A 24,276-nucleotide genomic window follows, 5' to 3' on the forward strand; every position below is an offset into this window, starting at 1 on the left:
AATTTCTCAAAATCTTATGGTACCTAAATTTATATTTTGGGAAGTACTTGGCTCTATCCACACTGATCTCTACCTTCTTAGCCCTTATTTCCATGAGGTCAGCACATCTTTCACCAAAGTCCATTCATTATGTTCTTACCGTAATACACAGTTGACGTCCCTGTTAGGTATTTGGTGATTGATATTTACCATCAATTATATGGATTTTATTTTTGCACCGAATCACTATGACTTGGAGAGATTCACACGACTCCTTTATTTTCTTTTCCTTTTTGCTTATTTTGATTATTCCTCACTGTGACTGGACTTGCTTGCCACCCTCAGCTTTAGGACATTATGTAATATAAACCCCCTGTTGTTCTCTCTGTTATTTTTTTTTTTTTAAACTTAGGTTCTAAGGCCCTGGAATATTCCAATGGAATTTTTGATTGCCAGTCTCCCACCTCCCCGGGATTCATGGGAAGCCTGCGAGCTCTGCACCTTGTGGAAGACCTGCGTGGCTTGTTGGAGGTGATGGACACAGATGAGAAGGAAAGTTTGAGATGCCAGATCCCAGATTCAACAGCGGAAACACTCGTCAAATGGCTTCAGAGTCAAATGGTAGATAATGGCACATTACAGATCCTGCGCTCGGAATCTCTTGTGGCTTATTCCAAAATTTAGAACATAGAGTAGCTGATTAGAGCAACAACAACAAAAAAGTACAGGGCAGCAGGTTCACTGTGATTTTTATCCCTTAATGCATCCCAGTTCCCTTTAAGGATAATGTTAGTGTACATTTCATGGGCTCCAGCCCACCACCTGATTTTGCCTCTGAAGGTGGACTCACTTTCTTGGATGACCTGCTGTGGCCTAGAACAAATAGTCCTGTAAAGGAAAGAACCTTGCATGTAATAGATGCTTTCTCAGTACTATTGGAAAATTTACTGTAAAAGGACCAAGAGCAGTTCAGATAGGAAGCAGAGTGAATAGAACCTCCAAAGGCAGCGAGGCGGAGGTCTGCAGTATCTGATAGGAAGTGCCATCTAGTGATCTGTGGGGGTCATGTCAGTTCTAGGGTGTGAGGGAAGCTATAGAATTGGGCTTCCAATGGCGTTCTTCTTCCCGGAACAGTGAAGCCCCTTTCTAGGCATCCGTCTCAAAAACGGATGGCGTGGAGGATCTGCCCTTTCCCTGAACACATTGGTATATACCATGGTTTTAATACATTTGGAACAAATAAAATCTAAAGAACGCCACTAAAAATATTGAGAGAAGAAGATAGAAAAAGTGTTCTTTCTGTAATACGAGTAATGCCACTGAACTATATGCTTAAGAATGGTAAAAGTGATGGGGCGCCTGGGTGGCTCAGTGGTTTGGGCTGCTGCCTTCGGCTCAGGTCATGATCTCAGGGTCCTGGGATCGAGCCCCGCATCGGGCTCTCTGCTCCGCAGGAAGCCTGCTTCCCTCTCTCTCTCTCTCTCTCTCTCTCTGCCTGCCTCTCTGCCTACTTGTGATCTCTGTCTGTCAAATAAATAAATAAAATCCTTTAAAAAAAAAATTTAAAAAAATAAAAAAAAAGAATGGTAAAAGTGACAAATTTTCTGGGTGTATCTTACCACCACCCAAAATGAGAACATTAATACTGTGATAAAACTGATGGTTGGATTGTATCTTGGCATTTCCCAGTGCAGGTGCTGGAGACAACAGACCTGAATTTCAATTTGGGGGCTGATTCTTAGAAGCTTGCATGATTTGGTGGAGATTTTTTAAGGTGTTTGTCTCGTTTCCTCGTTTGTGAAACAGGGACAACAGCTTCTGCCGCACGGGAGTGTGAGTCCCGGGAGCGAACTTATGAGTGCTTGTCGGTGCGCCTGGTAGACGAGTCGAAAATACAACACTGAAGAGATTGTAGAGGATGGAGGGGAAACTACGGGGTCCATCTGCAAAGAGGGAAAGAAAGTGTTGGCTCCAGTTCCGTGTCACTCCTACATGGTTCACTTTTTTACAAGACTACAGACATTTTTCAGACTATGGAGAAGCTTTTACAATATTTTAGAGACTTATTCTCAGTTACATAATTAAGATTTCATTTATGTTTAATGATAGCCACCTTGGGAGTCCATGTCCTTAAGACTGATACCGATCTTCTCATTAATGCCACTGGCCCTTTGCAGTTCTAATTACTTTGTCTGGGCCAGGAGAGACCCCTGGTTTCCTGTCGGGTGTCGCGTCTTCCTTCCCTACTGATTTCTGCTGTATCATTCTTTCATATGATCAGAAGCTGGTTCAGAAGAAAGAAAATAGTCACATTAATAGTTTGTTACTTGTGAGGGGATATTAAATCACTAAGAATGAATTTGTTTGAATAAAGTAGCTATAGCTGTAACCTTCTAAACACTGACAAGTTTAAGACTCCGAAGTTCCTCTCCTGTGGTTAAAACAAAACAAAAACCCAAATCTGTTGAGTATGCCGTATTTGGTCAAGTACTGAGATAGAAGTATTTTCCTGTTAATAGAGATATTAATGGTGGAGAATTACATGCTTTATCAAGCTCTAAGTTCAAGAGGGCAAACAGAAAAAAAATATGTCAAATTATTTGAGCCAAGCAAGCAGTTTCTGTTTGCTTTAGGTCTAACTCTATGAGTTGCCTAGAACATTCATACTAAGCTTTTCCCAATGGAAGACGTTGAGGATCATGACCTTGATCAGGGCATAAAATCCCACAAGTGACCAGTTACTTAGCAGCTTTAGTATGAGGCATTCGCAAAATCAGCAGAAATGACAAAAGTGCAGTTTTTTGACAAAGTGAGTGGAACTGCGATGATAGAACTTCAAATCGGCATCGTGGCCGATAAGAGAAATTGAAGTGTGCCTCACTGGCTTCTGACCTGATAAGTCACAATACATTTCCATCGTATTCCTACATTTAAAAAATAGGTCCTATTAATTGCAAGTGTATCTTCTAAAAAAGTTTTTAGAACAAGTTTCATAAAAATAAAAATACTCGTGACTTCAGACGTGGGGCACATTCTCTCCAGTCCCTGACTCTCCGCCACATGACCCATTCTAGGCCCGCCGTCCCCAGAATCCCCCACTGCTCTCTGCCCAGCTTCCCTTTTCATGTTGTCTCCAGGGAATGTTTGTTCCAGCTTTGGCAAACAAGGCCCATCTTAAGATTGGGTCACGGGGTCACAGATCATCTGAGTTCAGCAGTGTCTCACTGAGACATCCTAGCTCACGTGAAAGCTTCTCACCCCCCAGAACACTTGTTTCTTGCTCCCGTTGGCTATTGAGTGAAGAAGAAGTGTTCTATTTCTGGAAAACACACACTGAGAAAAATTACAACCCAGAAATAAAAGCCATATTTCTGATTTTCACCACATCTGTTCTCTTGACTTGGAAAGTACAGGAGGTACTCAGGCTTATCCTGAGCTTCGGGCTTTGAAGCACTTTCTGGCGACTTTGAATAAACAGGCATCTTTTTCTAGGAGAGGGTCATGAGTGGGCTTTTTGGGTGTGACGCTGTATATGTGCGATGGATTTCTCCCTTTGGATTTCTTTTTGAGCAGACCTGATGAGATTTTGGAAGAAATAGACATCTTCCTGGAAACATTGTCCGTATTGCCCCGGGTTCGTATTTATTTTTTAGAGTCATAACAGAAATTTCAGAGGGAGACAATAAATGGTGTGTTTCAAGATTGATGGAGGCAGACCTGCTAGTACATAGCGTCATCAGCCAATCAGTGGGGACACTCCAGTGGGGACGCTCCAGTAGCTCCCAGTGGCAGTGCTTTTGCCCTGAGATCATTATGCATAGCACAAGGTGAGAGCCTCACCGCCCTGATTCCATCACACTTGGAGAGAGGACAGGGGAGTGGAGTATTGTTGCCTGGTGGTTTGACTTCCAGTGCTCTTGCCATCACGTTCATTTATTCTTTGGACAACAGTGTATGAGATTCCTTCTTGTGCTGGTAGGCCCTGGTGAAATGTGACTGTGGTGTTCGTGGCCTTCCTGCCTTTCTCCGTTCTTTCTCCTCCTACTCCAGTATCTGGTAGAGAGCAGGCAAACAAATGTCTGCACGCACGCAGCGGTAGAGAGGTAATGCTGGTTAGGGTGCACGAGGCCCTGGTGTGAGAGGGTTCTTTGAGTGGCTGGAGATAAATTTAACCAAAGGAGATTAGAGGGCTGCGCCTTCCTTTTTTTTCCTTGATACAGAATTTTGAAAAATGTCATCATGAAATAAAAAACTGGATGGCAGTTTTTAAAACTAATTTAAAAAATAAGTGTATTGAGGGGCGCCTGAGTGGCTCAGTGGGTTAAGCCTCTACCTTTGGCTCAGATCATGATCTTAGGGTCCTGGGATCGAGCCCCACATTGGGCTCTCTGCACAGGGGGGAGACTGCTTCCTCCTCTCTCTCTGCCTGCCTCTCTGCCTACTTGTGATCTCTCTCTCTGTGTCAAATAAATAAATAAAATCTTTAAAAAAAAAATAAGTGTATTGACTTTGGTGGAGACTGTGTGTGTGTGTGTGTGTGTGTGTGTGTGTGTCTGTGTTATAGCAGCAGTCCAACTGTTTCTTAACATTTGTTGTCCTTATAAAATGGAACTGATTTTCTTTTCCATATTGTCATTTAGCTACTCAGCACTCTGATTTGGGAATGTTCTATTCAAACTGAGTTCTGTGTTACAACAGAAGTTAAGTGTAATTGTGGCAAATCACTGCTTGCTTGTTGGTTTGGGATTTAGACAGGACAGCAGAGCTCTGGAAAGAACAAAGCAAAACGAAGCTGGGGAGAGAGGGTAGTCAACTGGAGACCAGTGCAAACCAACAGAACTAAGAAAATTAAAGGAAAATATAGCACGATACTTTAAGTGAACATAGCAGGCAAAACATTCCTGCCTACCTTGAAGTAGTAACCGTTGATATTGTTGTGTGATGGGTACTTAAGGTCTCTACTTGCAGATACAAATGAAATTTTGTATAATAAAACAGTTTTTGAAAGGGAGGCATGGGAAGCAAGATGCTAACATTTATTACATCTTTATACTTGATCGTGGGTCTACTTGACCATTAAAAGGAAAATAATATAAATAGAAGAGCTTCTATCTAGATGACTGTGGGTGAGGTATATTGTGCCTTTAGCATTATATGGAGCATCTGCTCCATGAATTCAGACAACTCATATTCCCAGGGGTGGTTGCTGGCTAACTTTTGGATTCTATAATTCTGTAAGGAATAGAGCCATTTAGACATTTTACCCGTCGTGCCAGGAATATCCGGCAAACACCACAAGTTCCTTAATTAAAGTATCACTGTTGCATTCGAGCTGGATCCCTTGCCTTGCTTTTCCCTCCCAAGTGTCCCATACCCTCCTCCACACGCACTGTTAGTTGGCTACAATAGTATTGAAATCCCCAAGCTGATGCTGATTTTGACTTAAACTTTCAGTTGTATCGAATGTGGTCAGGATGGAGTTGCATCATGAGTGAAAGTAGGAAGAGTTATTTTGAAGGCATCTCTGGGATTTTGAGTAAAGTAATTTGAGCTGGTGTTCAGTGCTTTGGATGTCAAATAGACTCAACAAGAGTTGATACTCAATGTATTTTTAACTCTCTGCCCATGATTTTATAAGAATCTTGGGAGAATCAAAAGAAATGTAAGGTAGTTTTGCCTTGAGGGATCATTAAGGAGAATAAGTGACCAACTCTTGTAAGGTCATGAGGAAGCCATCCATGGCAGAATATGGTGAAAAGCTAAGTGGTGAAGGACAAGACAAGACAGAGAAGGGAAACCAGTGTAGGGGCAGAAGAGAGTATGGCATAAGGTAAGAAGGAGGAGGTGAGAACTGGCTAAGAAAAATGGATTTGTAGAGGCCGAGAGGAATGATGAGTGAGTATAGTGGTGGACACACAGCCTTGGAGTAGATGTTGGAATGGCCAGTGGAAGAAAGTTCACTAGGAGGAAGAAACTGAGAATAGTATGGGTAGAGGTGGTAATTGTAAGTCTCAGGGAAGCAGGAAATTAAGGATCCAAAGGTTATGTGGAATAATGAGCTTTGAGCAGGAAGTAAGACTCAATTCCCCCAAGATGGCGGAAGAAAGGGAAGATGTCGGAGGCCATATATACTCTGCTTTGGAGAAGATAGTATGTAAGGGAGTTCATGCAAGATAGTCTCAAGTATAGTCCATTAAAAAGGCTCTGAAAACACCTCCTAAACATGGTAGCAAGAGGGAGTACAGGCTTCAGGTCAACCACGGAGTGAGAAGTGAGAGGGCCAACTTGCAACCAAGTGTTCGTTCATCCTGTATTCATCTGATGGTTATTGAACACCTATCATTCGTTATTCATTCCATAGTCATTTGGTTTGAACTCACTGTGTGCCAGGTGCAAAGGCAAACCTACTCACAAAGAAGGCAGTTTGTTGGAAGAGGGGAACATATATGTAGCCACGTCTAACCTCATCTGTTCAGTGTGTTGCCTGCCACGATGAGGATTCCACGATCTGGAATCTCTAACTGGCCTATGAGTGAACAGGTAACTCAAGGAACACTTCACAGGCCAAGCCCGGGTTGAGCTGGACTTTACAGAGCGAGGAAAGATGAGGAAAGGGTGGGAAATACGGCCCGCGCCAAAGGAATAGAATTCGAGAGTGCATGCCACGTGGGGAGTTTTTTGAGTGGTCAGGTTGGTGAAGCTTGGGAGTTGGAGGAAAAACAGAGGTGGTAAGGTATTTGCCTAATGGAACTTACCTCCTGCAAGGATTCTCAAGTCAAAGGTAACAGAATTGGCAGAAATAGAAATAAATGTGTGAAGAGACTAGACTTTCACCTGCTTGACTAGGTCAGTGCACTCCTTTAAAAGTATTTAACTACTCCATTGGTGATTCTTAACTTTGGCTTTGTTTTGCTGTGGTGACCTGTGGTCTTTTAAAAAAAGAACTCCTTGAGCATTATGAACTCTTGTAAATATCACTAGTCTCGAGAAGTGTGAGTATGTATGCTCATAGTGAGTCAGTTTTTAGTATTTTGATTCTAAGATCGTTTTGTGATAGTGATTTTGGAACATCTGATTTCCATTTCAAATGCAGTAGCTTCGTGAAACCCTTCTAGAACTTGCTATAGCAGCATTTCTAATCTTTCCATCGGAATAAATAACTTTTACTTTTTATCCTCAGTGAACAGAAACCTTTTTTTTTTCTACTACCTCATGAAGTGTATCTGTTTATAAAAGCACGTGGGGGTTTTTAAAAGCACATGCCTGCTAACATTCATCATCAGAATGAGGAATTCAAAGCTGTAGAAGGCCAGTCTGAGTACTGCTTCAGATTGAGAACGTGTATCATACATCCTGGCTCTGTTCCAAAAAACTGTCCTTAAGAAATTATGTAAATTTCATTTTCATGGCAGTCCCTGGGGTTGGAAGTCTTTCAGGCCACAACTTGTAATGTATTTGGATACTTCGGTTTACAATATGACCAGAATTATGCAATGGTTATAGGGCAGGTATGTGGTCAAACTGATGTTAAAAAACTTTATCCACTCTAAATACATGTTGCAGCCTTCCTCAATTAGCTTCTGATTCTTTTGTGGCCTCATGGGCAATGTATCCAGTGCATCTAAGTTTTTAGAAGCAACATGCTGCAATTTCCTTTTTTGTTAGCATGTGCATGTACGTGTGTGTGTGTGCGTGCGCTCAACACATGCCTTTTATTACTTCCAGAATTTATATGGGAAACTGCATTATTTGGAAAGGTAGTATAAGAATACCAGTTAATTCTGGAAAATAATAGATGTCACATCTGCTGTGTTCTTGGACGATAAGGTTGAGTTTGTGTTTCTCTGGTTTAAACCTGAAGTTATTTGCTTTTTTTTTTTTTTTTTTAAGATTTTATTTATTTCAGAGAGAGAAAAAAATGAGAGAGCATGCACAGGGAGGAGAGGGAGAAGCGGACTCCCTGCTGAGCAGGGAGCCTGATGTAGGACTCCATCCCAGGACCCTGGGATCATGACCTGAGCTGAAGGCAGATGCTTAACCAACTGAGCCTGCCAGGCGCCCCTGAAGTTATTTGCTTTCTTCATTGACCTCTGGATGGCCCTATCTAACTAATTTGAGCTCCAGTGGCTTTTATTTCTGTTGTAGTTGAATGAGGAATCAGGAAATTCTATTGGGATTACCCGTCATATGATTATGAGCTACTTACATGAGATAACAAGGGACATATCAGATATACTGCTGTATTTCAAAATGATGTTTTTATATTGTGTGCTCTCCGTGAGTCTTTTTGTGTATCTCCTTAAAGGCTTTTATATATGAGACAGCTGAGAAAAGGAAAAATGTGACTCGCTTTCCCAATCGGTGTTTCCTTCAGCATTTACACCATGCACAGACATGTCCGAATCTGATAAAAACGTGCGGGGCTGGAGGGAGGTGAAGAAAGTGAGCACGAATCTAAGCAGAGCCCCAGGCCAGTGCTGTGGTTGCAGGATGATACCTGTTTCCAGGCTCTGCAGGAGCTTGGCGTAACCTAATAGAGTTGAGCAAAGTCACAAAGAGTGAAGTCAGAATGGGAGCTAATAAAGTTCCTGGTAAGGTGTGGATGGGGACGGTTGGGGGAAGTAGTTGTGGACTGCTTCCTAAGCTTTCAGGGGAAGGAAGAAAGGCTTCAAAGACAAAGGGAAGGCTTGCCCTGAGATTTGGTCCTGAGTAACAGGGAGGAAGCTGATATGAGCTGCCCCCAAGGCCTCCTCTGTAAAGACAGGCATTTGCAGTTCTGGGTTTGCAACTTGGGAGGAGAGGGGAGGCACATAAGGGCAGCCCAGGACATTCCCAGTGCCCCCACCCAGAAATAGCACAGATCATTCAGGTGGCATAAGTAATTTCTGCCTGACCACACACTCGCGAAACTTCGTATGACCCAGCTATGCGTCCCTGCGAGCATGTTAGTAACCACTGTTCCTTTTAGGTCATGATTTTTCTGCTTGATGGGAACTTGTCTGGTTTGGTGATAACATGCCTACCATGCCCATTTTACCTATTTTGAGGCAAATGGACCAAGTTTTAGACTCGTGTTTTCTAGCAGTGGTGGCAGCAGCTGGCTGAATTCTACTCAGGTTCCTTGGATTAAGAATGTCTGCCATTTTATTTGCTCACAGTCGTTTCAGTTTTAAAGAGAGTCAAGCCTTACACATACTCCTTCATCTTTTCAGACAAATGGACACCTGCCCGGAAATGGAGAGGTGTATCAAGAAAGGCTAGCACGTTTAGAGAATGATAAAGAATCTCTCGTTCTTCAGGCAAGTGATTTTTAACAATGCTATTCTTCCTCCACAACATATTTACAAAGACCATTTTAAATTGGGATGGCATATTCAGATGCTTGGGAGCCAGATTGCTGATAGAAATAAGTGCTGATAGAAATAAGTACGTACACACAATAGGGAGTGGTGAGGACTGTGGTAGCACCAAGGAGTGCCTCCCCGGTCTAGAGTGAGCAGCCTCGGCTCCTCTGATGACAGCCACAGTGTCATCTAAGCTGACTTTCTGATCTGATCTGTCATCTTAGTTGATCTGGTGTTTTTAATTTACAGCATAAATTGCAATTTTATACCACAGATTTTCATAAACCTGAATGTTTTTGAATCTGAATCTATTTAATTTTCAATTTTAAAAATGATCCTGTGAGCTGAACAGAACAGAAGTGAGTAGTGGACTCTGGTTTAGTGGCTAAATTTGAGTTTTCTTCTTCTTAATGTTTTAAATGCACGACAAACATTTTTATTTTGGTATTTTGAGTTAAGTAAATTGCAGTGTATTTATGGGATTGGTGATCGTGGGGAAAGACCCACGTGTAGTCCTTGACAGCTTCTCTTTCAAACATAACTCCATTTCCTCTCTTAATCTCTAATACTACCTCCCACTCCCATTCCAACCTCCCCAAAATGATGATCTATGCACATACCCTCTTGCATAAAATGGTTGAATTGAAGTTAACCTATAACTACAAGGTATTGCATATCCCCAATCAGCCCTAACCTCCTTAAAAATTGGGAGTCTGCAGGTCAAGAAGCATCACTTAGATAGGATTGTAAAGGACTGCTGTCTTATTGATAGTTTTTTTTTTTTCCCCCTTACAACAAATGGGTAGTGACATCATTCCAGTTTTTTTGTTTTATTTTAGAGAAATAAAGTTTGTAGTGGGACCCAAATCCTTCCTAATCTATTGCAGTATTTTGCTCTATATACAGGTAAGTGTGTTAACAGACCAGGTGGATGCTCAGGGGGAGAAGATTCGAGATTTGGAATTTTGTCTTGAAGAGCACCGGGAGAAGCTGAATGCCACAGAGGAAATGCTGCAGCAGGTATGTTCAGAAGCCGTCACTGAGGTGGGGTTTTCTTGCTCGCCTGTTTGAAGTTCTGCACTTGGTTGTTGTGTCCCCTCGGACGCAGCATTGAAGTTCATGATTCACCGAGACTGGCATATTTTAAGCAAAAACTGAGGGTAACAGGGTCTCAAAACACATGCATAACATAGAAAGCGTTCATGTAATTAGAATCTGCAATAAAATACTGATAGGATTATAGGTAGTTTAAATGTTCTTCTTTAAATTTGCATATGGTTTCCTAACCCCCAGATATGAGCATATATTTTATGATTAAGAAAAAAGATATGTACCATATGTGACTTTTACTGGGGAAAAGAAAACAAACCCAAACTTGTAACACACACACACACACACACACACACACACACACACAGAGTGCTCGTAGACGAGAGGACCTATAATATAGCGGGTAGGGTACGTACTGGAGGGAGATTGGTTCAGTTTGAGTCCTTGCTCTGCCACATCCTGGCTGTATGACCTTTGGCAGGTTTTCAGCCTCTCTGTTCCTCACCTTCCTCATTTGTTGAACAAAGATAATTCCTGAGTTATCTTTAGTAGGAGTTTCTGCTTTAGAAAGTTGTTTTGAGGATCGAACCACATCAGAACAGTGCCTAACGCAGAGCGACCCTGTCAGCATCAGTGTTCTCATCAGGCTTTGAAGCCGTTAAGATTTCTGCATATCTAGAGCATGTCCGTCTCCCCAGGAAGTAAGCGCACACTTAGTTCTGCTCCATGAAGATTCACAGAAGCAGATAATATTTTCAAATTTTATCTGTTTAGTGATTAATCTTTACCACATTCCCGACTTGATAGTTACTGCTTTGCAGGGTAAGACACAATCATATGTGGTGATTTGTAATAAAACAAGTTTTGAGTGTATCTCTTAAATTCCAATAGGAGCTTCTGAGTAGGACATCCCTAGAAACTCAGAAGTTGGATCTGATGGCTGAAATATCTAACTTGAAGCTTAAACTGACCGCTGTGGAGAAGGATAGATTGGATTATGAAGACAGGTTCAGAGACACGGAGGTAAGTGATACCCTCCCCCTTAACATACATATGCGTGTGCGTCTGTATATGTCATACACATATTTCCAGAGCAAGTTGAAATTCCTTGTAGGCGTGAGGGGGAGGTAGTTAATTGCTACGTGCTCTCGTTCATCCGTGCTCCTTTTTAGGAATAATCTTTAATTACATTGGCTTTTTTTACATTGACTTTTTAATCACTAAATGCTCATGGCAATATTTATTGTGAGACTTTTTGTTGTTCATACCTTTTTTTAAATTGTGAGACTTTTGATATGAAATTTTAATGCTTTCATTAGTCTTTAGAAAGAACTTTTCACTTTGTGACATTTGGAGCTTCTCTCTGTTCGTCTGCCTGTCTGTCCTCCTGTCCGTCCTCCTGTCCATCTGGAGTGGTTTTCTTCATTATGGAAATAATGGGTTTAAGTGTATCACTTTACTAATAGCCATTTTTAAATTTTACTGATTATTTTCTATATAATAAGTAGGTTTGAAAATATGTACAGAGAACATGCTTTTATTATATAATCATAAAAATCAGATTTTTAGGGTTTATTTAGTTTGGCCTTCTACTTTTGGTCTCTTCCACACATAAATCATACCAATTAAATAAAGCTCACTATACTTTTGTGAAATTTGGGATAGATTCTACAACTTGAAGTACCCATTTTTGTGGCTAAACATGTTTTGTTCTTTGGACTGTTTTATTGTTAATCTGGGTCTTTTATTTGCTTATTATTTGTTGTTGGGAGAAGAGAGCATATCCGTTTGAAATCTGTTTATTTGGAAAAAATTTGAAGATCTGCAGGACTCCCTTATCTCCCAGGGAATCTCTTCCTTTCTCTCTCTTTTGTTTCCTTGGTTGGAGTATGGAAAGTTGTCATACTGCATTAGAAACTGCGTCCCAAGAAGCGGAGAGGAGAACTCATTTAAGTATTCTTCCCCCTCTGTTTTCTTTGCACACGTTTCTTTGAAGCCAACTCTGTACCATCATGATAACGGGGTCCTTTAGGTATGTTACTAGCTGTGGGCAAGTCCCACATAGACTGGCTTTAGTGAGATTTACTCCATTGCTATTTTCCAAATTAAATTTTCTGCCAAAATGGAACTGTAATGGAAGGTCTTGGCGTATGTGTTACTTCCTCAACAGCAAAAGGAAATCCCCAATTTAGTTCACGTTCAACCTTCAAAAGTTCTTTGTCAGTCACCTATATGAGCATGTTCCTCACTTGATTGAGGCTGGGGCTCTTAGAACAGAGCTGAGAAAGTCATCCAGTTTCTCTAAAATTGTCCCTTTTGTGCTTTCTTGAAAAAATCCATTTGGATATTTTCCTCTATTTCCTCTCTGTCATTCCCTGACTCCACACTTGCTGCATAACATGACAGAGTTCAGTCAACAGATGGACTGCGTGCCATGGAGGTTACTCTGGTGCAGGGAAAGACGTCACAGTGTTCTGGTCAAGAGTTGGCCCTTTCCCTTGTGTCCATAAAGCTGAGGGGGAGTCATCCTGCATGACTGGTTAATTTGGATCGGGGATGTTAACCAAGCATTGGGACTAAATAGAAGTGGATGTGTTAGGATTTTTTGGTAAGACTCCAGAGCAGTAGTCACATCTCTTGAGTTTGTCTGCGTTTTTTTAAAAAATATTTTATTTAGTTGAGAGAAAAAGAGCATGTGAGCTGGGGGAGGGGCAGGGGGAGAAGGTGAGGGAGAATCTCAAGAGACTTTGTGCTGAGTGAGGAGCCTGTCGTTGGGCTCGATCCCATAACCCTGAGCCGAAGATCAAGTCAGAGATGTAAGCGATTGAGCCACCCAGGTGCCGTGTCTGCATTTTTTAATTTTTTAATAAAACGTTTTTTTTTTTTTCCTGGTGCTTCCTTCCTTTACTCATGCATTTTCAATCATAAACAAAGTGATCCTGTCATCAGACTTTCAGTAAACTCAATCCTTGATTTTTTTCTAAGATATTTAACACTATTGGTAAAATACCACATGCATATCTAGAGATTATAAACTATAATCTGATCAACCTCATTACATATAACAACAAATAAAATAGTCCTCAAAATTAAAACCGAATTGAATATGCTCTTTCCTATTTTTGTTCCCTTAATAAAATGTTTGGTGGGGGCGCCTGGCTGGCTCAGTCAGTAGAGTGTGCAACTCTTTTGATTTCAGGGTCATGAGTTCAAGCCCCATATTGGGTCTGGAGCCTCCTTTAAAAACAAACAAAAGTTTCCCTGGCTGTTTCATGAATCCAAAATTCCTTAACTTTGTCTTAGAATTTTAGATTATTTGGAGATTAATTTCTAAGAAAATATTGGAGTGGGGAAGAAATACAGGCACTTCTGAAAGATTAAGGGTAAAAGTCTTGAAATCCTGGAATTTTGAAGACTTGCCTGGAATGGCTGATAGGAGATGCTTAACACTATTCAACAGTGCCCCCTTCTGGTAAGAGTACAGATGCCAGAAATTACGTTTCTGCGCAGCCTGAAGTTTCTCGGAGAGGGAAAAGGGACTAGTAACAGGGGTTTTCTTTTTATAAAGAACTGAATTGGAAATAATTTGAATTCCATTATTTCAAAGTCTTATATTGAGCTATTTCCAGATTTTCCAGCTTGAGTGACTGTGGAAAAACAGGACTTCTTTCAGGTTGGAGATTTACATTCATACTTAGTGTTGCCAGAAGGGAAATTTGGGTAGGGTTTGTTTGTTTGTTTGTTTGTTTGTTTTTTAACAGAAAAATTATCTCAATTTGTAATTGTGGTTTTTTTAGTTACTTCTTTTTGCAAGTTGTCACTGTTTCTAAAAGAAGAGTTAAAATAAGACAATACCAAATAGGAATTCAAAGCTGCTAGCCATGAAAAAGTGGCAAGATATATATTAAAAAGACCAGGAGATGAAGGAAGGTCACTAAGAATTCTAGTATGCAAGAATGCTTAATAAATGGGGGATAAATAAATGGGAGAAACTGACTTTTTCCTTAGACTTGAATTCCGAACCTGTAGATAAGGAATCACAGCTAAAATGTTATTAAATGATGTCAAACAGTTCCTGACCTCATTCGTGAAAGGAGGAAACAGCTGTTCCCTTACTGAGGTACTGTACTAATAACAACTGTACTAGGGGCACCTAGGTGGCCCTGTCAGTTAAACCTCTGACTTGAATTTTGGCTCAGGTCAGAATCTCATTGAGCCTTGCCTAGGACTCCATGCTTAGCGGGAGTCTGCTTGAAACGTCTCTCCTTCTTCCCCCCTCTTTAGGAAAAAAAAATAAGAAAAAAGAATTATAATAATAACTAATGAGTAATTATTATGTAGTACTGTTAAGTAATTTAGGAAAGGCATCCCTCTCCCCATGTGTGAATCATTACTCATAGGAGTTTAGTAAGAAAGTTTTGTTTCTTATGGTATTGCTTCTTTTTTATGGCATTTTTGTATAGTTCTGTCATCTGCTTATTTGTGGCTCAGGAGTAGAGGACTTGTAAAATGAGGAATAAAAACATGTTAAGCATTGGTGGAGTCTTGATGGTTTGTAATAAAAAAAGAAATCCTTTCCACAGTATTTGAAGTTGGTATTGTATGGCATTCTGATTCCCTTTTCCTACTGTCTGGGCTCTAGACAAAAATATGTTACTGTTTCTTAGAACACTTAGACAAGTTTTACAAGCAAATTAGTTTTTGTTTTGTTTTGTTTTTTTAATGTGAAAGAGAAAAGCTTCTGGCTGTATTTGTATTATGAAAACCTTAGGATTATTTTCTTTTTTCTGTTCCAAATGTAACATTCATGTTATGACAATGTATTTGTAAATTACAGGGCCCTCATCCACCCTCAAGCTGAGAATCCTTGGTTTAAAAGGTTTACATTTCAAAAAAAACAATAAAAGGATTTAAATTCCATTCCATTCCTAGACTGGGTTGATGAACAATCTATATTTTTGTTAGACAAAGGAAGAAATTGTAAAAATATTTTTATAAATAATCCACAGATCACTGAAAAGGCCCTAAAAGTAATGGCTTTACTAAAGAAAATTTTTCTAGTTAATTTTTAAAGTTGGAATCTATATGGTGATTTTTAGTCCAGAAATAGCTGATGATTGATGTATGCGATTGGCTACCTTTGTTAATCAAAATTGAAAGTCACCTTTTAACTCTTAAGCATAGGAGACAAACTGAGGGTTGCTGGAGGGGTGGGGGTGGGGGGATGGGGTAACGGGGATGGGCATTAAGGAGAGCAGTGATGTGAAGAGACTGGGTGTTCTATAAGACTAATGAATGACTGACCTCTACCTCTGAAACTAATGATACATTATATGTTAATTATTTGAATTTAATTTTTAAAGAATTACCTTTGATTTCCATAATCTCATGATTGTGGGCCAGATGCATGGAGAATTTAAAATAGTGTTTTAACTAGAAAGATGCTTTGGGCCTCAGGTAGATACATTTATTTCCATTTGTCTGATCCAATTCCTACAACCTGAACCCAGGGGCTTGTTGACTAGGTTTCCAAGCTGCTATTTTGGCCTACATAGGTGTGTTGTTGCTTTCCTGATATGTTTCACTTCATGTTCCTTTCTCCTTTGACAGGGGCTAATGCAAGAGATCAATGATTTGAGGTTAAGAGTCAGTGAAATGGACAATGAAAGACTTCAGTATGAAAAAAAGCTGAAATCAACCAAGGTAAGCTTTCTCAATGGCAAAAATGTGTAAACAGCCTGACTCACTTACCTATGATCCATAATACAAGTTCTCAACTCAATAGATGATAAAGAAGTTATCTTACAAGTGAATGAAATTTCCCCCCAAGCTGGAGACTTTCTTGAATTTGAACACCACTATTCTGAATTTTTAAAAATTGGGGCTTTAACTAATCTAGTGAAACATAACCTGTTATTTCTGTTAGTTAACCTAACCTCCTTTATAAACCGATACTATTTTCTTGGATATTTAGGCTTGTCTTTTTCTATCTGTGGTTTCTTTCACACCTCTGTCTCTCTACCAGTCTTTAATGGCCAAACTTTCTAGCATGAAAATCAAGGTGGGTCAGATGCAGTGTGAAAAGCAGCGGATGGAACAAAAATGGGAGTCCCTGAAGGTGTAGTAGACTTTGGGGAATGGGGTCCTGGGCCTGTTTGCTTTCTGGCTTGCGCTGTTTTGCCGTGATAGTTTTTTTAGTAGCATGTGCATTCATCGTGTGTGTGTCCTCTGTTTTTTTATTTTATTTTTTTTTTTATTTTTTTATTTTTTTAAAGATTTTATTTATTTATTTGAGAGAGAGACAGTGAGAGAGAACATGAGCGAGGAGAAGGTCAGAGAGAGAAGCAGACTCCCCGTGGAGCTGGGAGACCGATGCGGGACTCGATCCCGGGACTCCGGGATCATGACCTGCAGTCGTCCAACTGAGCCACCCAGGCATCCCTGTTTTTTTAAAAATACATTTAAAAAAGCTGATGGAAGGGCCAGTGCGATCCCTGATGTTGTTTTCAGAAACATATGAAATAATTAATGAAAAATAACAAATGGGCAAAATAAAAATATTCATTTAGAAATTTGATCTCATTCTCTTAGAGTACCTGAGATCCAAGCTTGGTAAAATAGTTGTAAAAATGCACCTGGAAAAAGATATCCATTTTGCCTCAGACTGCTTCTTCCTTTGGGACTTTCTTACAGGTTAACTGTATCATGACAGTGAGTTGAAATTACTGCTGTAAAGAAGCTTTTTGCCAGTGCTACTGAAAATTCCTTGTACTTGGGATCCATGCCTATCATAAGTAAAAAGTATAGGGCCAGCTTTCTTGCTTCTTTGGAGATCTCATAATACTAAACACAATACCTACCTTAAGAGACTGAAAATAAAATGTTTATCAGTTATAAAAATACACTATTAGCACTGCAGAGCTTTATTTTCTGTGCTAAAATACAGCCAGCAAAATTTCAGTTTGCTAAAGCTAATTCTTCACCAAAATTAAACTGAAAATTTAACATTAGTAAATAGAATATTGGACTTGGAATCTTTAATAGCTACATAGTAGACAAGAAGGGGGGGATTTAAAATCTGTTAAATCTTTTTTCCATTGTTGTGGGAGACTCTGTCCTTTTATTTTGGTGATGAAGATGAATTAGTTAGTCCCATGATTTGGCTAACATTGTTCATCACTTGCTACCTTACCCATCAATTAAGCTCTGCCTTGTTCATGCTCAGGGAACATGAATGCCATCTTGAAATACTAAATAAATCTCAGTCAAGTCTTGATATATATTTTCCAATTTGCATTTTATTTTGCTTTTATGACACTCGGGGTCTAATTTGATTATCATCCTGGATTAACTGGGGGAGGGTTTTTTTTTGTTTGTATAACATAAGCTTTAAAACTTAGGGCTACTCAGGTCCTAATTACACTTTAAAGCATTTTGTTTTAATTTGGTCACACAGAAACTTGAAACACTTATTCCAGAATTATTAGACATCGACCTTCATTAATTGTCTTGCTTCCTGCTTCCTCTTGCCACTGTCTGGTTTCTGAAGTCTGCATCTAGATTCCTATCGTTTTTTGTTTCATTCCCAAAAACTCATTATTGACTTAAGAGTTAACATGCTCCCTGAATATTCTCCTTTAGTCATAATTCCCTGTTGTAAAACGAGCTTATCATTTGTAGGACGAACTGGCATCTTTAAAAGAACAGCTGGAAGAGAAGGAATCTGAAGTAAAAAGGCTACAGGAAAAACTGGTGTGCAAGATGAAAGGGGAAGGAGTGGAAATTCTCGATCGAGGTGGGCACATACATTTGACATTTGTTCTCTTACTTTCTTAGAAACCTCCCTGTGCAGCCCTCCCTTCCTCCCCACACCTGCAAAAGAACCCCGTGTCAGTGGTGGTGAGTCCTTTCAGAGAAAGGAGAAGGGTGGCGGAAACCAGCTGAGGCCAGGACAGCAGGGCCTCCTCCGAAACTCTTCCCTGTGCCTGGGGATCTAGTAGCTTCCTCTTCAGCAGCTGGAGGAGAGCAACTCTGTACTTCATGCGGTGTTTATTATGCATTACTAAGTTGTGAATTCTGTTGAGACAGTTCTTGTTCTGATGGCAGTACAAGGAAGGGATAGAAAGCATTAAAAGGGAACATTATCATGTCCCAGGTTTAATCTCCCTCTGAACTGAACTTGAAACAGCACGAACTAAGAGATTTATAAACCGTTCCTACACTTTTGAGGGAAGAGAGGAAAGGACTTTGCATCTTTGGAAGATCAAGGAAAATTTCTTATGGTGGACTGAGCCCTCAACCTGCTAGAAAGTAAAAATAATCCTCTTTTTTGAAAACGTGTGTGAATTTATCAAAAATTTTTCTCATAACTGAGGAAGTTTGTCTTGAATATTGTATGGACTGTCATTTTTAATACACGTTATATGTGATAGAAAATAACTTGAAATGTGTTTTTTTTTTTTTTTTTTTTTTTTTTTTAAAGATTTTTTATGTGTTTTTTGACAGAGAGAGAGATCACAGTAGGCAGAGAGGCAGGCAGAGAGAGGGGAAGGGAAGCAGGCTCCTGCTATACTCGATCTCAGGGAATCATGACCTGAGCCGAAGGCATGCCACCCACTGAAATGTGTTTTTTTATGTTTATATTTGGAAATATAAATGCACAACACCTGACAACACTAGGTTTGATTTTAACCTTTCTTTGCTATTATAAATCACTGTGGCATGCAAACTACAAAGCAACTTCTGACTCTTGAAACTAAAAATTCCATTGAGTGTAGCTTTAGTACATTTTTATGTGAGCATCGGTAACCTCACTGTCTGAATAATGAAGGGCTTCAGTTAGGTTACCTATAATGTCTTTCTTGGTTCTAGAATACCCTGGCTTTATATCCCTGTAGTTGTAATTCCCTATGGATCAGAAAGCTAACTCATCAACCATTGAAGGATTTTCCCCCCCTTGTGTATTTTGGCATATAATAGAATTCTGGCGTTGTGTTTTTTTGTTTTTTAAGGAAGCTCTACACTCAACATGGGGTTGGAACTCACCTCCCCGAGATCAAAAATCACATACTATATACTGACTGAACGAACCAACAAGGCATCCCTAGATTTGTGTAGTCTTTAAAGGACGTTCACAGATAGGTCATGCCTTTAGGGTTTTAAGAATAAAATGGAATCATATTGTGGGCTAGAGGACGTGTTGGAGTAGTGGTTCCCAAAGACGGACACTGGTCTATGAACTGCTTATCGCCAACACACAGCCCGATAAACACAAGAGTCGGGAGCAATGTTTAGAAACTTCATAGCAATCTGATGTTGGCATAAGATCTCACTGCGTGATCAGTGGACTCATCTCATTGAACGGGAGGTAGACCATGTCAGAGTCATTGAATTTGAGTGGTGAGGTTCATGTGTCCTAAGCCAAGTGCTGACATTGACCCGTAATGGAAATGTTACAACCAAACATCACTAATGGGTGTTTTCACCCCGTAGAGTGTAAGGACTGCTTGTATTCCACAGACCTAACTTTAATATGCCAGGAAATCAGGGTTCACAGAGAAGAAGTGACAGAGGTAGGAACTCAAATCTAGGTCTTTGGATGAATTATATTCTCTTTCTAACCTTACACAGAGCATCATGCATTGCAGTACCATTCCTAAAGCCACAAAATAGTGTTTAATATTCAGTTTTTATAGGGTTAGCTTCTTTATCTTAGGCAAAAGACTAAATAATAGTACTTTTAAAATATTTATTGTTGTAATGTATATACTAACTTCCAATTCGATGGGTTTTCCTGCACAGATGAAAATTTTAAAAAGAAGCTCAAAGACAAAAGTAAGGTTTTTGGTGTCTTTCCATCAGCCTTTAAATTCACCAAAAGTACTACTGGGACTGTTCTTTGCATGTGTTTTAAAAACATTTATCTCACCAAAGATGTGAAGTTGCTTCATCGATAAGCTCTCCATTTCTTCAGAGTGCACAAAATAGAGCGTATATAAACAAACAGTAAAAACAAGGAGTTAAAGGTCATTTTGCTGATTTCCCCTCCCCCCCCGATTCAGCCCTTTTGCTCCACAGGGTATAGCAGAACACCCAGAGTAACAGAGGGGAGGAAGAATTTTTTTTGTAGTTTGGGAGACAGAATATCAGAGGAGAAAATTACTTTTCAAGGTTTTGTAGCCCACTTCTTCCCTGAGATCTACATTAGGAACTAAACATACCCTGTTGGTGTTAGACAAGAGATTGTACCCAGGCTGATTAACAGAACCCAGATTATCTAATGCATCATCGAGATAAATCATTAATTAATAGACTCTTTCCTCCAGATGTTGAATTCTTACACCCAGAGAATTGGGCATCAAAAAAAAAAAAAAAGGCAATTTCTACAGAATATACCTTCATATTGAAAGTGTTGTATCAGTGATGAATGATGCATTTTAAAACTTACCTTAAGTAGTAGTTTGTTTGTTTGTTTTTCTCAGAAGCAGGTAACCTTAGCTCAATTTTTTTTTCTGTTTGAATTTTTTAAATTTGTGATTTCGTTTTAGGTTGACATTTCATCTTAAAATATTGGTTCTTTTATTATTAAAGTAATGTGCTTTTGTATTTGTCAAATTTTAAGGAAAATCACATTTACCTTTTAAAATAGTGTCAGAAATGATGTTTATAGATGAAGCAAAGTACTTATCCTTCTGTATGGAACCTACAACCAACTTCATAGCATGACTGCTATAGATGCCACATTCCATCAGGCTCTTGCCATTCATGCCTCCATCTTGGTTAAAACTGAGTATCCTGTCCTCTGCTTATGTCATTGTGTACACCGTCCATCGCTTTCGCCCACTGCTTTCTAGGTTTCTTGTTTCTTTTTTTTTTTTTAATTGAAAAGCTGTGTTTTCATGGTTGTAGCACTGAAATTTCACCTTCCGTGTTCTCGTGAGGATTTTGTTATTGCTTCGAGAGAGGGTAGTTAGCTCTGACCCATATTGTTTTGCTTTCTGGAGTGATAACTATTCAGGCGACATGGAAGGTGTTCATTTTTCAGATTTTCCCCAAAAGAGGATATGGACGGTAAACATTTCATTAAAACACTTCAGTCTGAAGAGTCAGCCCCTTGTTATTGTCACACACCTTAACAAAACTGACTTCTGACATGTTCTTGTGATATTTTCAGATATTGAAGTGCAAAAAATGAAAAAGGCTATGGAATCTTTGATGGCAGCAAATGAAGAAAAGGTATCTAGATGAAATTAAAATATTTATGTGGGAGTGTACCACCATTTTGATCATTCCATGGGTTTTCTTGAGATATACCAGGTTGGAAGAACCCTACACACTACTAACGTTGAGGGACAGCCGTTCTGCCTTTCTACCTTCATGTGCCTGCTCTCGGTGATGGCAGTTGTCATTGTGACTGTGTGGGTAGAGTGGTGACCGGCAGCACTGGGTCCACTGAGATCTCCCTCTCCCACCTCCCTGTGAATCTGGAAAAATGTTCAAGCCCTCAGATCATTTCTTTATATTCAGGTGGGAAATGAGAGAAAGGATACAGTCCATAGTGCATCCTTTCTGGGCTCGCATGAACTCTGAAAGGGGTGGTCCCTGACAACTGTTAGCTTCCCAATGAGGTTAATTTTCTTCATATCATTTTCTTCACACTCCTGGATTCTTTCACATGAGGGATTGTCTCTGTTCTCCTGAGAGGTGAGATACGGGAACAGAGGCATCAGTACCATGAAATAAAATATGGCCCTAGGCTGTCTTTTAGCTTTGTTGGCCAAATGCCAGGGACTCCAGAGTCTTCTTTCCTGTTGCTTCACTGATTTCATTCTGATGAGAGCAGGGAAACAGTGTCCTCTAAAGCAAGGTGTTTTTTCATGGCCTACCTGATCAGCCATATACCCAGCGGACAGCAACAGTCCGGTTCAGCTCGCATCATCAGTACTCTTACACCTCATGTTACTCAATGAATAGAACGAGGAGGCATTTTCCCAAGAAAAGAGTCATTTCAAGGAAGTAAAAAAACAAGCAACTGCCAAAGAACTTTGCCTTGATCTTTTTGTCTCATCTTGTTTCTTTCTCTAATTCTTGTGTTCTCTGTTTTACTCTATATTTTTGCCGTTCATTCTCTTTATTTGCTCTTTATTAGGAAAATAAACTCATTGCCCTCTCCACCCACCTATATTTAGGTTTCTTTTTGCTAGTCTTTACCACTGTGGAATAAAAAGGAAAGTCATTAGCAAGGGGCCCATGTAGTTTTTACTTTATTTTTTTTTTTTTAAGATTTTATTTATTTTGAGAAAAAAAACAGCGAACAGGGAGCTTGATATGGGGCTTGATCCCAGGACTCTGGGATCACTACCTGAGCCAAAGGTAGACGCATAACTGACTGAGTCCCCCTTGGTGCCCCCATAGCTTTTACTTTTAAAAAAGTAATCACAAATTCATTTAGTCTTAATTTCTCTCTCTCAAAAAGCATCAATAACAAACAGATCCCCCAGTGTTGACTGAGGGCTTACTAGACATTCAAACTGCTTTAGGAGCACCAACGCTGACATAAGTTTTTAGTAGTTCCAGAAGGCTTCAAAGAGGTTGCATTTGAGCAAAATCTGAGGAAAGGCAAGAGTTGTTTATCAGGAAAACGAAAGCTGCTAAGGAGAGTATCTATGAACTAAACATGTCTCAAAAGCCCAGACTTGACACAGCCTAGTGCATGTTGGGAAAATTCAGAATGAGATAAGGTAGAGGGGTATATGAAGCTGACATTTACACAGGTTGACAGGGTTTTTGAAAACCTTATTTTGGATTTGAGGGCTCCTGGGTGGCTCAGTTGGTTAAGCCCCTACCTTCGGTCAGGTTAACGACCACAGGGTCCTGGGATTGAGCTCCACATCAGGTTCCCTGTGGGAGCCTGCTTCTCCCTCTCCCTCTGCCCCTTCCTCCTGCTGCTTCTTCTCTCACTCTCACCCTCTTTTTGTCTCGAGTAAGTAAAAGTCTTTGAAGTAATTTTTTTGGGGGGGATTTGAGAACAAGTTTCTAGTTTGAGTAATGAGGTGAATGATAGTGCCCTCAAAGAGTTAAGGGAATCTAAGCTCAAGTACCAGGGGCAAATAATGAGCTTAATTTTAGAAACATTCACTTCGATGTGTTCATGGGACTTTTAAAAGGAGATCTCTCATAGAAAGTTGGAAAATGAGTCTAAATTTGGGGGCTAATGTATAATTATAGATGGGGTAGGGAATGAACCCAGTCCATTTTAGGAAAAATACAGAATTATAGATTTTCGGAGACTAAGCTATAGTTGATATGTAAATTAGCTTTTGCTCCATGACAAATCACATTTATTATTTCTCATACTTCTGATGGTTGATTAGGGGGTTCTCCTGGTCTGGGCTGGCTTTGTTGATCTCTGCAGTTAGCTAGTGGGTGGGATGGGGCTGGATGGTCTAGGCTGGTGTGACTCACATGTCTAGTGATTAACATCCTTGCGTAGATTGGGCCCATCTGGGATGTCTCTTTTCCAAATGATATCTCGTCTTCCATTAGACTAGCCTGTGCTTCTTCACATAGTGAAGGTTCCCTGGAGCAGAGAGAGAGGGCAAACCCTAACCACATTTGTTGATATCTCTTTGACCAAAGCAAGTCACATGGCCAGGCCCAAAACCAGTGAGAGAAGAGCTAGGGAGCCCATTTTTTTAGGATCCACCAGAGTGGGGGTAAAGGACAAAATATTAAAGCACTAACATTTTATAGACTGGGCTGGGTAGATAGTGGAAGTAGAATATCTATCTGGTCAAGGAATTAAGAAATCAAAATAGAAGAAAAGAAAGAGTGGAAAGAAAAGTGAAGGAAAAAGGAGGAAAGAGTGGGGTCAGTCAAGTATCAGAGGTCAAATTAGAAAAAG

General features: G+C 39.9%; 1 protein-coding gene across 16 annotated transcripts in view; it reads left to right on the forward strand.

Moving 5' to 3' along the window:
- LOC101689214 (liprin-beta-1) overlaps positions 1 to 24,276 on the forward strand; it is a 181,803-nt gene that overhangs the window by 120,859 nt on the left and 36,668 nt on the right. For 9 of the 16 annotated variants that reach the window (XM_045073047.1, XM_045073049.1, XM_045073046.1 and 6 more), the window contains 9 exons: positions 392 to 600; positions 9,192 to 9,278; positions 10,230 to 10,343; positions 11,265 to 11,396; positions 15,984 to 16,076; positions 16,399 to 16,491; positions 18,054 to 18,168; positions 20,175 to 20,207; positions 21,547 to 21,608. In XM_045073047.1, the coding sequence (XP_044928982.1) occupies positions 392 to 600; positions 9,192 to 9,278; positions 10,230 to 10,343; positions 11,265 to 11,396; positions 15,984 to 16,076; positions 16,399 to 16,491; positions 18,054 to 18,168; positions 20,175 to 20,207; positions 21,547 to 21,608 (938 nt within the window). The remainder of the gene's footprint in view (positions 1 to 391; positions 601 to 9,191; positions 9,279 to 10,229; positions 10,344 to 11,264; positions 11,397 to 15,983; positions 16,077 to 16,398; positions 16,492 to 18,053; positions 18,169 to 20,174; positions 20,208 to 21,546; positions 21,609 to 24,276) is intronic. The other 7 variants (XM_045073043.1, XM_045073044.1, XM_045073053.1 and 4 more) reach the window with 3 other exon arrangements.

This window comes from Mustela putorius, unplaced genomic scaffold, assembly GCF_011764305.1.
Source record: "Mustela putorius furo isolate JIRA1106 unplaced genomic scaffold, ASM1176430v1.1 tig00537227_pilon_pilon_pilon, whole genome shotgun sequence".
Classification (NCBI taxonomy): domain Eukaryota; kingdom Metazoa; phylum Chordata; class Mammalia; order Carnivora; family Mustelidae; genus Mustela; species Mustela putorius.